This window comes from Medicago sativa, chromosome 5, assembly GCF_051527215.1.
Source record: "Medicago sativa cultivar Bolivia chromosome 5, Bolivia_mono, whole genome shotgun sequence".
NCBI lineage: Eukaryota > Viridiplantae > Streptophyta > Magnoliopsida > Fabales > Fabaceae > Medicago > Medicago sativa.
The window spans coordinates 56,855,150-56,872,751 of NC_140753.1; the positions used below are offsets into that span (position 1 = coordinate 56,855,150).

At 36.0% G+C, this 17,602-nt stretch overlaps 2 protein-coding genes across 2 annotated transcripts; both read right to left on the bottom strand.

Moving 5' to 3' along the window:
- Positions 1 to 723: 723 nt before the first annotated feature.
- On the bottom strand, positions 724 to 4,251 carry LOC146923342 (uncharacterized). The gene is made up of 7 exons (XM_085716105.1): positions 4,155 to 4,251; positions 3,627 to 3,650; positions 2,510 to 2,629; positions 2,291 to 2,410; positions 2,005 to 2,193; positions 1,530 to 1,552; positions 724 to 1,250 (listed from the first exon to the last, which is right to left on the bottom strand). Exons 2-7 carry the CDS (start codon positions 3,637 to 3,639, stop codon positions 945 to 947), a joined length of 771 nt encoding a protein of 256 aa, XP_085572231.1. The 5' UTR covers positions 3,640 to 3,650; positions 4,155 to 4,251; the 3' UTR covers positions 724 to 944.
- Positions 4,252 to 12,332: 8,081 nt separating this feature from the next.
- On the bottom strand, positions 12,333 to 17,273 carry LOC146923343 (uncharacterized). The gene is made up of 2 exons (XM_085716106.1): positions 16,234 to 17,273; positions 12,333 to 12,991 (listed from the first exon to the last, which is right to left on the bottom strand). Exons 1-2 carry the CDS (start codon positions 16,996 to 16,998, stop codon positions 12,776 to 12,778), a joined length of 981 nt encoding a protein of 326 aa, XP_085572232.1. The 5' UTR covers positions 16,999 to 17,273; the 3' UTR covers positions 12,333 to 12,775.
- Between the last annotated feature and the right edge of the window lie 329 nt (positions 17,274 to 17,602).

Here is a 17,602-nt window from a genome sequence, read left to right on the forward strand (position 1 = left end):
AAGATCTCTACTCCATTTCACTTTAGAAATTAAGGGCAACTAGCGATATGAAATAGGACCAAGGTAATCAAAATTGGACCGGACTGAAACCAAACCTATGCCCAGTCCAATTGACACATCTATATCCGGCCTGGATAAAAACCGGCAGCTGTTGAGCCAGTTACATAAGTTCAACCGGATTTTACTTTTTCCTGCCATTTTTAACTTAAAAAATTGAAAACCAATGCCACTTTAGTAATTTTTGGATCGAATTGGCCTCACAATTGAAGGCCTCAAACTAAGTTGTGGGCACCCTTAGCTTTCAGTTTGACGAGGTACAGACTTCTACTTATAACTCATGCTCCACACATTATAATTTCAGTTTTCCAACGTTACGTAGGACTTCTTCATAAAAGATAAGTCTACGCAAGATTAAACAGAGCAATTAACCTTCTTAACCTGAGACCCATAAGAGCATTTAAACATCTCTGCAAGATTAATAGAAACGTGATTTACATGCTTAAACATGCCTGTCCGGAACTTATATATCTACATTTTCCACATCATGAAGTGAAGGGAGGCGATGTGAACGAAACAAAGAGGAGAGTGAAGCTCCACATCAATAAAATTGAAAACATAACAAACAGACATCTCACTTTCTCATAGAGGATTAATGAGCTCGTAAAAAAATTAAAATATTTAATTACTACCGGTTCGTCTAAACTGATTTAATGTTGGGTCTGATTTCGATAACCTTGCATAGGATATTCGTTGTTCAATATATTTTAAGCATTTTACAATAATATATATAAAGCACCTTCATTTTAGACATGTCATGTGCAATGCATGGGTTAACACACTAGTTGGCCCTTGTTACAAAATTAAACCAAATTTAAAACTTAAAATAAAGTCTTAAGCAATTGAAATGCTAAAATCAAACACTTCATACCCTCACAGCAGGCTCTTCAATGGAATTTCGCTTCCATGGATTTGCACCTTTCAGAGGCCATTTCAATCTCAATCTCTTTGTAAAATTCTTCCAGCAATTTATTTCTCTTGGATCTTGTCATTGGACCCTGATCCCCAAAATCATGTGCGGCATCATTGGACCCAAGATTTGGGTCCATTCGGTTTCTACGAGAAGGTGAAAATAGAATGTCATCAGTTGGCTCTGATAATGGAGTTACTTCACGAGGAGGGGTATGGAATGGAGAGTATCTGTCTAATTCTGAACCTGACAAAATGAACGGTTCTTCTGGGGATTGCGGAACCTACAAACGGGAAAACAAGATAACAAAAGATAGAGCAAATGTTGGACAATGGGAAAGAACAGTAAAAGGGAATACCTAATCAAATAATTGTGTCACATCATGTTGATTCTAGTGGAAAGCTAAAAGTTCAAGCAACAAACAAAAAGAGCACGAGTTGTTTGGGTGAACAAACAAAAGCATGTATATTCTATGTTGTAAAATTAAATAGTATATAATGGTTGTGCTCATCAAAGCATAATGACTCAAAGTTAAAAGGGCATTAATTGTAGAACACAGTACCTGATCAGAAAAATATTTGGCATCTGCAAAAGATAATAGAAAGTTTCATCAACATAGAGTAGTAATGAAAAGTGAGAAACATATATATCAAGATATAAATCACCAAGAGAGGGAGATTAGGAATATTCAGATGCGTATCAACTTTGAAACTTCCATGACCTAAGCTAATAGAAGAATGCTAGATATAATTTACTTTCCTAAAAGATGGTACTTGAATGCCAACACACACACACACACACACACACACACACACACACACACACACACACACACACACACACAAGTACACTGTAAGATTGAAGGCTGCATTTGCTTGTAATTATAAAGCTAAGCCATCGATTAAGTTCATGCCAATGTTATAGGCAGCCGTCAATGAACTTCGGAAGAAGATATTAGAGGTTGAGATTCACAGCATACATTAACAGTCTATAACATATAAACATCAAATACTGAAGAACAAGTCAGGTCGGCTTACAATACGCTGGTATCGGAGCATCAAAGTCGAGTCCCAATTGTTCTGCAATACACTTATCATGATCATGATCATACCAAGGGTCATCATCTTGAAATGATGCTTTGGGTCCAATAGGTGTTTTGCTTGTTTCAATTCCTTTGTTTCCATCATCTGTCTTGAGCTTCTTTGAGTTCACATTCAAGACAGTCTCTACATGAAGCAAAGTAAAAGGACATGAGAATACAGTAAGAAAATTGGGTGCTGCAAAATTATGACTTGTATCCAAACTGTTCTGCAATATACTTACTGTGATCATGCTCATCCAAGAGTTCATCTTCTTCAGGTGAATTCTTGTTTGTCATCTCAAATGATACTTGATGCTCAAGTGGTGTTTTTGGACTTCTCATCCCTTTTTTGGCATGTGTCTCTATAAGAAGGAAATAAAAGAATACAGTAAGAGAAGAGTGTTGTAAAATTAAAAATAGAGAATTTGTATCCCAACCCAACTGTTGGGCAACAAACTTACTATGATCATGCTCATCCAAGAGCTTTTCATCTTCAGTTAAATTCTTGTTTCTCCTCTTAGGGGATGCTCGAAGCTCAAGTTGTGTTTTTGAACGTTTAATCCCTTTTTTTCCATGTGACTCTATAAGAAGGAAACACGAGCAATACAGTAAGAGAAGAGAGTTGTAAATATATTTGTTATAAAAGAAGAACACTCGAGTTAATTAAGTAATTGTTTTCTCTTTTCTCTACAAGTTAAAGTTAATAGTTGTGTACTACGAAGCACGTACTATGACACAGAGACCAGAGACGACACTGACTTGAAATAGCTAATGTAAAAAATATAGGACACCGACACTGTTACATATATGTAATTTATTTATAACAAGGTCTAAATTGAGAATCAAAATACATACATATGCATCTAATTTGAGCAATTTATTTTATTAAAAAAAAAAAATTCTAAAACAAGATACAATAGTATTTGGCATTTACTTATCCATCATCTACTAATGAAAAGCTAAAAACGTTATAATCAACTTTATTGTCTATAACCCATTGTTGATTAACACTTCACAACACAACTTTAACTACTGAATCGGTGTGTGGAAGTGAAGAAAAAATTCAGACAAGTTGTCCGACACGCGACTTGTGATTTTTATATAGGTGTCAGACACCGTTTCAAGGAGTGTCGAAATAATGATAAAAAAAAAAAAAACATTTGTTTAGGACACTTGTCTGAGTTGGTTGTCTAACATTTGTTGTACGAGTGGCATACGACACTGAAGTGTGTCGGCCACAACGACACGTCTAGTCCTAGAGATGTCCTTGCTTCATAGGTAGTTAGGGACCGTTTGGATTGAGCTTATGCAAAACAGCTTATGCAAACTTTTATTTATTATTTATGAGCTTGTTAAGGTAGTTTATGAAAAAACAACTTATGAAAATAAAGTTTTCGATAGTGAGAGCTTATGAATTAATATAAAAACTTATTTATTTGCATAAGCTATTTTTCATAAGCTTAAAATAAGCTCAATCCAAACAGGGTCTTAGTTTATAAGCTTTACCATAAATGAATGATAATATTCACACACACATAATTAAGCAAAATGAAGAAGTAAGGGTTACTATTTACTTACTTTTGGGTGCCATTATCGATCGATCTGAAAAACAAATAACAAAAATTGTGAATGATAAATCAATTAATTAGAAGCAATTTCAAAAAGCAGTAAGGAACCGTTTGGATTGAGTTATTTTAGAGCTTATGCAAAACAACTTATGTAAATAAATAAGCTTTTGTGTATTATTTATATGTTGTTAAGGTAATTTATGAAAAAACAACTTATGAATATACAATTTTCTTTCGTTAGTGAGAACTTATAAACTTATTTATTTGCATAAGCAATTTTTTTATAAGCTCAAAATAAGTTCAATCCAAACGAGGTCTAAGTAAGTTATGAATGAAAAATCGTGTGAAACAAGCTCATGGATTTAAACGCAATTTCCCAGATCTATGGTTTTGTGCTCAGCTTTAGGTTTAAGCTCAGATGATTTCACGATGAAACAAACAAACAAACAAAAACAACTACTTGAATCGGAACAAGCAAGTAAACAATTCATAAAAGAAAAACAGAAGAGATAAGAAAATCGAGCAAGAGAGAGGTTACCGGCGGTGAGACGAGAAGGACGGAAAATGCAGAGGAGAGAGGAACTCCTTTCTTTCAATTTCAATTTCAATTTCAATTTACGCACCTTTTTTATTTTAGTGTGTCGCTCTCATGTTTTCTTTTATAATAAAGGAAGATAACCCCAAACGACGACGCTTTTACCCGACCAATAATAACAAAACAAATTTTCTTTACTTTCCTATGAAGTAAAATTTATTTTAATTTTATGTGTAAAATATATTAAATTTGATTTTGATTAATTTTATAGGTCTAGATAATAGATATGTTGTATTTTTTATATTGTAACAAATTATACCTTTTCTTTTTTTAAAGAAACTATACCTTTTTTTATAATACCAATAATAATATAACAAAAGAGCTCACGTTTATAATTGTTGTATCCAAACAAACTAAATTATTTTTAAAAAAATAATTTTATATCAATAAACAACACAAATAAATTTATTTTTTCAAAAAAAACACAAATAAATTTATATTTTTATATAAAATCTGTAAATTTTTCAATAGAAAAATCATTTTTATTTTGATTCATACAAACGAACATAATGAGCAGTTTGTTATAACTTTTTTCAGAAAAATATATATTTTTTAAAATAATCACTTTAAATAGTATTTTATATCTTTTTTTCAAAGAAAATTAGTATTTTATGTATTTGTTGCAACTTTTATAAAAAATTATAATCTAAAAAAAAAAATTAAAAACAGTTTCAAATGAAAGTTGTTAAGAGTAGTTTAAAAAAAAAATAGAGGGTTTAGAAAATAAGTATCAAATGATTGAGAAAATTTTGTACCAAAAATCCATTTTATATAATCGTATCCAAAAAAAACTAAGAGTTGTTTTAGTTTTTTTAAGGGAAAAAAATCATTTTTAAAAAAATAATATATAATCACTTTTAAGAATATTGAGAGCCCTTTTGTCATAATTTTTTGAAGAAAGAAGTTCATTTTTTTTAAATTAATAACTTTTAAGAGTATTGCATCTGATTGTTACAACTCTTAAAAAAAAATCTAAAAAGAGATTCAAATAAGAAACTGTTCAGAGTAGTTAGAAGAGGAATGAGGTATAGTTTATTTGCATGATATAGACAAGAAACTTGGAGGTTTGGGGTTCCCAAGCTCACCTTAGACAAATGTGTCAAGCTCGAAACGCTAAACAAGTGTTGAATGAGAGGCAGCCCATATTTTTATTTTCAATCATTTAAATTTCAGTCATTTATTTTACACAACCGCAATATCTCATAATTTCTTTATTTTATTGTATATAACTCGTGACTAGGAGCGTTATTTTTACATGAATTGTATAACTTTCCTTTTCAAAAATCTTTAAAAAAATTTGTTTTGTTTTAACCTTGGAGAATTTTTCTAACCATTGTCAGCACATGGCTAGCTTAGTTATGAAGTTCAAGAGCACGATAACTTTTGGAGTTTGCTGCGGAAGATGCTCAAAAAAATCACCATTACAATTTTGTATAGCACAACCGATGAGATTTTGAGTCAAATATATATTCCAATATGTTTCTACTTTTTTCTTTCATTAATCATTATGAGTGTTCCATGTTGGATTACTATTTTTGCTCGAAATTTCGGTCATTTTCTACGGACTATCGGTTATATTGTCAAACACAAGATACATTTGTTTTTGGTAACTAGAATCTTTTTCAAGCCACACTAAATTATTATTATTTTTTTGAACAATCACCAGATTATTATTATTATTATATATCCTTTTATGAAACTACTTCGATCGAGCCTCCATGCATTAATTTTTTCTTGTTATTTTTAGGCGACTTCCGTATTTTCGGTCTAAGATATTAATTAAAAATATTCATTTATAAAAAAATGACTATATTTTTTTTATTAACTATTAGAAGAAAAAAAATTAAGAGAGAATATATCTATACGCAAACTGTTAAAATAAACTAATAGAAAATTTTTCTTTAAAATCGATTACTTTATAACGGAATAAATCCTCATCTGCATTTTCAAATTCGTTGACTAAAAAAAATATAACAATAATTCAATGATAGTTTAAATTACAATTACAACTCAATAAAAACTAATTTTGTTTCCCTAAAAAAAAAAACTAATTTTGTTTTTCTTTGAAAAACTCAATTTTCCTCCTACGCATTTCATCACACATCAAGCATTACGTATTATTATGAATTATGTTGATGAACCATTTGACAATGGAATTTTTAAGAAGTTGTTTATATTGATAAAAGGTGTTTAAATAAATAGTAATTTTACTCTATTTATCTCTTAAAGAAGTGTGGCATCTTGTTTAAGTTGAATACTCTGATTGTTATGTATTATTTTGCATATTGGGAAAAATGGGGTGTTACAAACATTGTTCAGGGCAACGACCGCCTCCAAAGCCTTCATCGTAGCAATAGCCCCATCTGCTATTGCCTTACTCCGGCTTGCAGGACCAAGGTCCTGAATAATCCTCAACTCAGAATCATACAAGAAAAGGGTAGAGTGGGGACGACACTGCTCTGGCTCAGACCAAACCTTCGGAAGCTGAAGGAAGTCTCCCCTCTCGGAACGAACGGGAACTGCTAGGATTGGCATGACAGGCTGTTTGGTAGGCGTCCCCACCTTTTGCTTCTTCGCAGGTTCCTGCACCGGATCTTCAGGACGTTCTTCAACTTCCAAATCCACCACCGGACCCGAGGACGAGCCAACACCAGAACCAGCTATGAGATGCTCCAAAGATTGGACATTCTTCCGCTGCTTCTTGGCGGATATTTTCTTGTTTGCTGCGTTCACGAGGGCTCCCAAATCTTTCATCCTATCTGCAAACAGAGAAGAAAAGAAATCATCAGATTTAAGAAATAACCGACACAAAGCAAAATGGTTTAACAAGGATAAGAAGGGATAAACTACCAAGGCAATCTTCGAAATCTTCGGATGTCAACAACTCGTGGGTATTAATGAGGCGGGGCTCTGTTACTGGGGTCCCATCCGCACTCATCAATGGGTTTCCCCGTTTGTCAATTTTAGTCCTCCGTGGAAGAGACTGAACAAACTCCCAAAGTTGTTGGCATATATCTATCTCCTCCTCTGAGAGGTTCATAACAGTCCAGCCAAAGTCCTTGGGCTCATAACGAAAATGGTCATGAGACCAGCACAAGGGAAGAAAGGACTGCGTTCTTGAACACCATCCTCCACAGCCTCAAATAGGCTGTCCAAAGCAGTCGCGCTCCTCGGGCGAACAAGGAAGAAGCGTTCCTTAAAACTCTGCACCTTCCCAGCAAAGACCTCAAACATCTTCTGGGTCTGGCAGAAGGAAACCCAACTCGCACCTCTTTGCACATTAAAGAACGAGAAAAAAAACATTTTTGGAAGCAGGAAGGCGGAGGTAATCACATAACAACTCAAAAGGCCTCATAAAGGCGTAAGAGTTTGGATGGATCTGTGAAGGGGACAGCTTGATCCAGCAAAGCATCTCTCGCTGAAACTCAGAAAAGGGGAGCCGGAAACCCATGTCTTTGAAAACCACTTCATACATGGAAAAGACGTGATCTTCGTACTCCAAGCACACTCGGTCAGAAGTGCTAGGAAGTATCAGTTCTCAATCTCCTTCATCCCCGATGGACCCAAACGGGATCTCTTCCACGCCGTCGACCGCGAAAACTGACTCCGTTTCTAGAGGCTCCTCCCCTAGCCAAGAGAAATCTAGCGCAACAGCTTCCTCGTTTGCCATGGAAGACATGCAAAAGTAATGGGAAAAGTGAATCTAACAGTCAGATCCACCCCTCCTTCACCAATCAGGTCAACCGCGGCGAGAACCACCGCTAAAGGATAAGAGACAAAAAATAGGACGACGGATCTATCCCAAACATCGGGGAAACCGATCGAAGGCGAGCAGAACTACAAGCTTATGGATTAAACTTAAGCATGTCTCCAATCTTCCTAACACCAACGGTAAATAGACAGCAAAGTATTTAGAACTCTTGACGCACGGTGGAAACCACCGTAACATACGGCAGAAACCACCGAGTCGGAGTAACTGCTACCCTAAAAACATGCATTCTTATTCTTACGGTTTCTTAAAACATGAAACTAACCGGAGCCAAGCATGAAAAAGGGGAGAAGAAGGATCACGAAGAACTTTACCTGTTGTAATGGATGACTTTAACTGGAAGCGGGAAGTTGGAAGATCGGAAACGCCTTGCCTTTGAGAAAACTTTGAAAAAAATATCTTAAGTCTTTAAGAAAGCGAAATACAGTAAGGTTCCAAACAATGTTTGAACTATTTATACTCATTTCGTAAAACCTTTCAAAGGTCGCGTGGCACCATCCGGTACCGCCCTTCACATACAACTCTCCTTTCAGATGACACCCCTACGGTCCAGATCTAATCAAAGCGTCCATCCAAGGGCTCTGATCCTTCAAAGCAGTTTTCTAAACGTCAGGTTTAGATCAACGATGATGATGACACTTTGGAAACACAAACCGAGAACAATCTACAGGTTATAGGTACTCAAGTACTGTAGTAGCCTTTACACGTGGCACTCAGAAACCAAAGGTCATGTCTCCTCAACCTCTCCCTTGAATATATGGGCATTAATGGTAGAATGACAATCGACCAAACTTCCAGACAATGGAATCTTTCCCCCAACTTAAGACAATCGAGCATTCACGCGTCGGACATGACCTTTCCTGCTAGGCGAACTAGTCCGATTGAAAAACAAGAGTCAGCGAGCGCGCTCCCACGCGAGCACTCGCAAGCCCTCATAAAATTCTCAATCTTCAATCTTAATAGTCCCTCAGTCCAAGGGAGTCACTTTGACCGCCGAACGAGATCGGTAATCTCCCAACATACCAATTACAAATCGAACTTCCTTATACGAGCGGCCAACTGCGCCCGCACTTAAGTCATTACTCTTCATCAAGAGCAACGACTTGGGGGGCTACTGTTATGGACCGGCCAAAAGGATCCTTGGCCCATTTACTTAGGCCCAATACAATCCAAAGCCCAAACACCACGTTTGGCAAAGTTACTTGCGACACACCCCTTCTACGCAAGGGGGGTGCACAGAACGAAAGAGACTGGTTCAAACAAACCACTACGTTTCTTTGCACGTTCCCGCAATAAACTCTCTAGCGGTTACACTTCCCACGATTTCGTAACCGCCAGAGCCAGGTGTGCCATTACAACGGCTCTGCAGCCCTCGACCTCTATAAATAGGGGACTCACATCAGTCCCCAAGGTAGAATCTCTCTTCCTTCTAAACCCTCACTCTCTGATCTCTACTGACTTGAGCGTCAGAGTGCCTGCAGGTACACACCCCCCATCCGCTTCAAGAACCATTCTGACGCATTTCACCACCGTCACAACCACCGCATTTAAAGCACCGACAGTCACCTTCTGATCAGGTACGATCAGTTTCCACCATCACCATCTCTTCCCCTTCGATGTCTATCCCGATCATGATTGTTTCCAAACCCCAATGAGAGCTTGTTGTCAATCGGATAGTTTTTACACTATTCTGATTGTTTTCCCTTTTATTGTTTATTTGCCACTATTTTTCTATTCACATTCATAGTATACCATATTTCATATGATACCATATGTCACTCCAGTAGTCTATGAAGGCTAGCTCTAGTGTGAATTTATCCTAGTTCATGTCCAAACTATGCATTTAACAACATTCTGTTACTTATCACAAAAATATGGCTGATATTGCTCCTAGTCACATATTATGGAAATATATACAGGAGAATGTGGTATGTTTTGGAATAGGCAATGAAGAATCACAGGCACATGGAACATATGAGGAAGGTTTCTTAATTCTATTGGTCACAAATCATATTGCAAGCTACATAATTCTTGTGTTACGTTGCTCAATTGTAAGGAAAGATAAGCAGGGAGGATACAATGTAGGAGGAAAGATTTATATTGTATCAAAGATGAAAAAGGGGATCTTGTATTGTCCTGAACCGAATGGTTTTCCCATCTTCTTGATATCAATGTTGGAGAGGCGCTTGGGCTGTTAAAGGCTATGAAATTGGTAAGGGATTTACAACTGTGCAACATGGATTTCAAGGTCGACTCCAAGACGATTGTAGACAACATATACGAGAAGCAAATCAGTGTTTCGGTATTTAGTGAAATAACCGGTAAATGTGTATATCTGCTTTGCACCGATCTTTTAATCTCTAATGTATATAGGATGGAAATATATATAGATTTGAATGAAAGCAACACACACAATAGAGAGCGAAAATTGAACGGAGCGCTATTTCGATTTTTCTCATTCTCATTCACATCCACTACCGGTACAACACTTCTCCTCTATCATCTTTTATTCTCTCATTCTGATTTTTCCTTTAATTCTCATTATTTTCGTCATTTATCTTTTATGAACTACTTCTAACTTGTTCCAAATCGAAGTTGTTGTTTCTTTCATCATGAAATTATATGAATTCGACAATTTGTGTGCAAAACCCTAAATTTGGGAAATTGCAGCTTCATGATTATGAGATCATGTTTCACACGATTCTATAAACCCATGTTCGTTCTTAATTTCCTGTTTTGAATTGCTTCTAATTTTGTGTTAACTTACGATGGGTTATACATCTGCGTGAGTTAACTCACGTGGGGGTATTTTGGGCAGTTCAGTTGGGAGGGAACATTTTTTGTTGGGAGAATAGCAATTTTCTAATTTCACATGTACTCTTAGAAGTTTGGTATGAAGTTCTAAAATGGTTTGGGGGTGAGTTTCACAATTCACAATGAGATTTTAGAAAATCTAGAGCAATTTTTGTGTTTGCTTGGGGAGGGAGAATTGTAGAAAAGTCATGTGTTACTCTTAAACTCTCAGGTTTGATTCCTCTTGTATTAATTTATGTGAGTTAGTCCATACAAAGCTTTGTTTATGCTTTAATTTTGCCCCCATTAGTATTTGGTAAGACCCGGTCCTTCGGATTAGTTAGTCCTTAATTTTCAAAAAAGAAAAACGAAAAAACTTGTGTGATTTGCACGAGTTTGAGGTGATATGAAAAGCAATAAATGAAAAAGTATTCAAACAAATAAATTGGTTGCAAATAAAATGGTAGAAGGAAAAAGAAAAAAGAAAAAAAACTGGTTTGGAAGTGGCTAATGTTCAAAATCAAAAGCTTGGATTGGAGTATTATGTCTTAATTGTTGGCTAATCTTGGTCCTAGAGCATACTGTTGGCTAATCTTGGAGGGAGCTGATTCAAAAAGGAGGTAATGTCAATAGTACCAGAACAAAGCAATTGGAACTTCGTAATGTATTTCATCATATGTATATATCACGACATTTATTTCTAAAGCTATACATAAATGCATTGAAGAAGCTAGAAGTTTTGTCAGTTCATTTATTCTCATAGAGCGTTCTCTGTGAATAATTTTATGGGTCATGCTAACTTGTGTCTTAGAACACATCTTAAGGTTTCTTCAAATGGTAAATATTTATTGTGAAAAACTAATTATCAAAAGTTTGAGAAATAAATTGACACAATTTCCATCTTTGGTACCATAACATGTGCCCATTTCCCCAATTTTTATTTACTTCATTTATTTATTGTCCTATGTTTTGTATTCAATCAAAGCATGGAGAAGCTAGCTGGCAAAAGTATAAAATAATACTTGTAAGAGTTATCAGTAATTCAGTATACAGTAACTAGACAAATAACCAAGAATAATAAGCAGTTTGTTTAATGAAAAAGTCCTTCAAACTAAATAAGTAAACGTAGTTTTCAGAGTGAGACTGATCCAAGTTAAATATGTATTAGAACCTTAGATTGGTGTCTAAGGTTAAGAATTTTAACAAGTATTTTGTTAGTTATCTTGTCAAAAAGCAAACCATGGAACAAGACTGACATGTTGCCTACAGATCTATGTTGTTTGATGGTTCTGACTGCAACTAATGGAACAAGAGAATGAAGAATTTCTTACTACTTTTTTTCTTAAACGACAAATTTTATTATGTTGGCGGCGGAAATCGAATCATCAAGCTTCATGTCACTCCACTCCTTACTTTTCCATCCAACGCCACGCCAACCTTATAACTCCTTGAAGCTATTCATTGTGATATATCGGAAATGATATAAATGGGTTACAATAGTCATAGACATAATACAAAAATTGAGATTCAAATGGCTAACTAGAATGACACTGAAGAACTAGAATGCAACGAAGCCACTATCTGGTGTGTGCCATCACCAAATATGATAAATGTTAACAAAATATTGTGTTGGGAAATGAGATCCCTCAAATTACATAATATATCAAATAATCCTTCACATAATTAAAACTACAGTGTCCCCAAACTTGTGAACAAAAAATTCATGTAGCACATAGGTGTTCCATTAAATAATGCCCTGTATAAAGCAAAAAGCTATTCCAGTAAAACAAAAATGAATATGAAACCTGAATTACCTGACTATAAGAAACTAACTTATTTTGGAAGTAAATCCGATGCCCTCTGCACATAATTTAGAGTTCAGAAGTCAGGACTTCAAAAGGCTTGCTTGCTCACTTCTATTTGAAGCACTTTAACACTGTTACAGACAGAGTAATCTGTAGTGGAACTGAAGAATAATGAATATTCTACATTGGGGTTTTGTTTAGGTGACAGTTCCAGAATCTTTCTGCTCGTTGTAATCTTGGAAAAAGGATTTTCCAGCTTCATATGTAGACCAGCAGATAGCGGCTGCGGGAGCATGAAAGAGCATCCTTGGAACCCACCCTCGCATGAGCCCTTTGTATCCGTCCTTTTTCACTATTGTTTTAACAACATCGCCAATGGAACCACTTTTGAACCTATCACATCCACACACACCCTGCACCATGAATCCAATGTTAAGATCAATTCTCCAACGAGAGAAAAGATAGGGATTAAAAAAGTTGTTGTCTAATTCCCCTTCATTTACAATCATTCTTTAATATTTTTAAAAAAGATTTAGAATCATTGTCAAACCCAAGGATACCAAACATTCGTATAATAAAAGTTGCAGAACAATCAAGTTCCAAATAAAATAACATCTTGAGTCAAAAAATAAAATAAAATAACACCTTGATCAAACACCATAGACCATATCAAACAATATGGCAACAGTAACAATTATTTTCAGACAGTGGAGTGACTAGTAACCACATGAATCAAACAACACCATAATGCTCCAACAAAAAATAACAAATAATCCTAATCAGATTTAAAACCTTTTCGTTTGATCAGAAAATATTAGGTTAAATTACACATTTGGTCCCTTAACTAATTTTGTGGTTTCACTCAGTTGCACAATTATTCTTTGTTCTGTTTTGGTCCCCTAACTTTACTTTAGTTGGTCATTTCCGACAAAAATCAACAATTCTGTTAACCAATGGCATACATATATGTAAAATTTCATGCCTGTAAATAGTACTGAAAAATAAATAATATGCTACTCACAACTAGTCTGTTAATTATCCTATTTGAGTAGTAAACAATTTGTAGTTCATTATATAATATCACCCTGTATTTATTTCTCTCTCTCTCATAACTGGCATATATATCATATATGTGATATATCATGCTTCTATCTAAACTAGTACTGAAAGGTGTTACTTATTAGCAATCAATTATTATTTTCAACGATAAAGTTTTACGATTTTTGATAGGATATTTAACTGATGTGTGCATGTGTGTGTACAATATACCATGCATTTTCCTTGATAAGTTTGGATTCTCTCCGGTGTTGTCGATGGCCCACGACAAGAATATGGGGGAAGGCCAAAAATCCGCTGCACAAACAGAACACTGCGGCCTATGGTGCTGCAATGGCAGGCATCATTTCACAAACTGACCATCGCAGTTGTCAAAAAATCCACCACAGCATTCTGCCATAGGGGTGCAACACCATTTAACAACACTTCGCGCTCTCACAAAAAATTTCTACATCACTGCACAACATTTCATTTCTCTCTCACCATATCAACTCCTCATTTCCCTCATCTTCTCCCTCTTCCCACTCTCATTCTTTTTGTTGGAGAGGGATGCATGTATGAGAGGATCCAACTTCTTGTATGAGATAAGAAAGAATCAAGTGGGAAAAGGTGGTTTAATGTGGCAGCGAGGTTGAGCACGGATCTGCTCCTTCTCGGTCAAGGGTGGAATATATTTTTTCTTAGGCATTATATGTTTTCCTCCATCTTGTAAGGAGTACTGCTCCAGCTTCATTATTATGTCAATTCCTATACAGTTCTGGAATTAGGCAGTAACAGGGGATTTGTGCATTCTGCACTTGGTTCCTATCATCATAACAGCACCCAAACTCTCTGCAGTCTGCAATCTTATCTAACATATCTGCACCTTGAAGCAGCACAAACCCGGTACCATAACTTCATGTTGGGGCACCTAAGGCTGTGTTTTGATCCCCATTCAGTCGCATAAAATCACACTCAGGCCACCTTTAAGTTTTAGCCATCCCCTCAACATATATTATGAATTCCAATTTAACAAAAAAGCCCTATAAAATAGATAGGGAATAGCTACATATAAAATTGACACCATTGGTTCAAACAACAAAATTACAATAAAACTACTTAAGAGAAAATTGTTCCCCCTAATTTTTCAAAACCATTCCCTAACCATTTCAACAACACACCAACAAGAATAACAAAAATCTTTTTCAACTTAGGATGGTCAACTACATAGATCAAATCTAACAACACCATAACATCTTATAATGAATCATATGTAAATATAAAAAACTATTTAACTCCAAATCTCTCGTAATAGTTTGACTTGAACTACCCAACCCATAACTCTACAACTATCCAACCTTATATTTGTAATACCCTACCAATTAAAGCCCTACTAATATCATTTGCTTCACGTTTTTCGCACACTGTCGTGACAAACGTGGAATCCCCACATAAGCACAAAGAGTTTGCCTATGGAACTCACATTCTCAAAACAGAAGCTTGATAATCAATGAAAATGACAACCAAACCTAGGTAGTTAATAGCGCGATATAGCGGCATATCGAAGCGGACGTTGGCCGCGCTGGTAATGGCCATAGCAGAGAAGTTCGCAATAGCAGCTGCTCAAGGTGCTATAGCGCCTCCTGGGTATCGGACAGGTTAATGGTCTCTGATCCACTACTGTGTTCAAATGTGAAAACATCAAATAGACCCTAAATTTTAAACCGTTTCTAGGGAAATTTGAGGATCTAGGATTATCCCTAACCCTTTTCCCTCTTCTCACAGTTTAGTAACTGTTCCATTGTCTTTTCACTCCCAGCCATGGCAAAACAAAACCCAAAAAAATTTCATTCCACAACAAAACTTCTCCCAGCCATTGCACAACAAAACTTCTCTCAGCCATCAGTCAAAGGTTCTTCTTTCTACGCTCTCTCATTTCTCTTCTCTTTATGTTCTGTTTTGCGTTTTCTTTCTTTCAGTAATACATGTTCTTTTCTTTATTTCTTTTAGGTTATTTTTAGGGCTATGTTATGTTCTCTTTTGTGTTATTTCTTTCAGTTCTATGTTCTCTTTTACGCGTTCTTTCTTTGTTCTGTTATGTTTTCTTTCATCTCTCAACTCTGTTTTGTTGTACGTTATCTCTCTTTCTTTCTTTGTATTCTGTTTTCATTTTCTTTCATTTGTCATCTCTGTTCTGTTCTCTTTCTCTGTTATTGGCATTGGGAATAGAATGTAATGTTTTGATTAAGACATCTGCTTTGATTAAGGCTTGAGTTTTGATTTATAAATGTTTAATGCTAGAGTTGCTATTTGACAATATTTTGGACTAAATAGTATATCATAGGACTAGCAAATTGTTCAAATTACACTACACTATAGGGGCTATTTAACAGCATTGTTCCATTCACAAGTCACAAACACAGGAATATACCACATAAGCGCAGAAGGCCCAAATTCATTAAAAGAGCACATAGTTAATTTCTTCATATGCTAAACTTTAAAGGCAAGTACTATAGCTAAGCAATTCAAAATCAACAAATTATCGTTACTACTATTATTATCATAGCTATAATTCAAAATCAACAAATTATCATTACTACTATTGTTGTCATAGCTATACCTGGCATTGCAATTGAGTTTTAACAACATCAAGCGGCGTAGTAACAGCAGCAGCCAACCCACCAGCAGCCGCCCCGGCAGTAGCATGAACAATCAACCTCTCATCATCAACACTCTCTGGAGAAATCTCATTCAACCCTCTTTTCGCAGCTTCATAAGTCGCGAAATGCACAGCGGTAAAAGGCGCATTCATCAAAACAGTAGTCCTATAACTAGCATAAAAAGCACCAAACCCTTCCTCACTCAAAACCCTCCTCACACAATCAAACACACCCTTATAACCACTATTACTCAACTGCAACCTCTGTTTCACCATATCCATCGGCGTAAACACTGCGTCACTCGCCACCGTCGCACAAACACCCGAACCAGCATGAACAAAATGATCACTAACATTTCCATGTGAGAATTTCTTTTTAAGGGTTTCATAAACTGAGAAATAAACAGCGTGGGCCGGACCGGCGCCAAGGCCCATTGCGCCGATACCGCGATATAAGGCGGACGGGCCTTCGGATTTTAAGATTGACCGAAGAGCTTGACTGACGGAAACGGATTTAATTGGACAAGATGTGATGGCTTGCATGTGAGTTTTAACGGTGTCAACGGGAAACATTGCCATGTGTTCGATACAACCAGCGATGGATCCGGAAATCATGAATTGCCAGTAGTGAAGACCGTCGTGAGTTGACGGCGGCGCCGGCGTTAAGTTTGTGAAATCGGGTCGGTAATCTGGGTTTTGAAACTTTGGTCTTGCTTCTGTGGCCATGGTATAGAAATTAATTAGGGAAAACACAGGCTCAGTGATGATGGAAATAATGGCGAAATTGATAGAAGAAAACGCAGGTCACAACAAACACGACGGCAGAATCGTGACGGAGGTAGAAATCGCGAATCCAAACAAGAAGAGGAATGGAATCGCCAAATCAAATTGATGATGTAGGTCGAAATGAAAAGCGAAGTGATGGAGTTGAAACCCTAAAATCCCATTCTCCCCCTTTATCTATCGTGTTATGACCTGTTCTCTCCTCTTTTCTTTTCTTACTAGTAAAAATACCCGTGCATGTAGGGGTGTTCGCGGTTCGGTTTGGATCGGTTTTGAGGTAAAAAATCAACCGATCCAAAATAAAAATCGTGTGCGGTTCGGTTCGGTTTAGATGATTATGTTAAAAAAATCCGAACCGATCCGATCCAAATATATGCGGTTTAATTTGGATCGGTTTTTGGATATCCAAAGTACAACATGTAATTTTTTTATTAATATTAATATTACTCATACACCGTAAAATAATATGTTTGATACAAAATATGACACAAATTTATTAAAAAAGTTAACATTACACAATGAAAATGATTGATTATATTTGAAATAG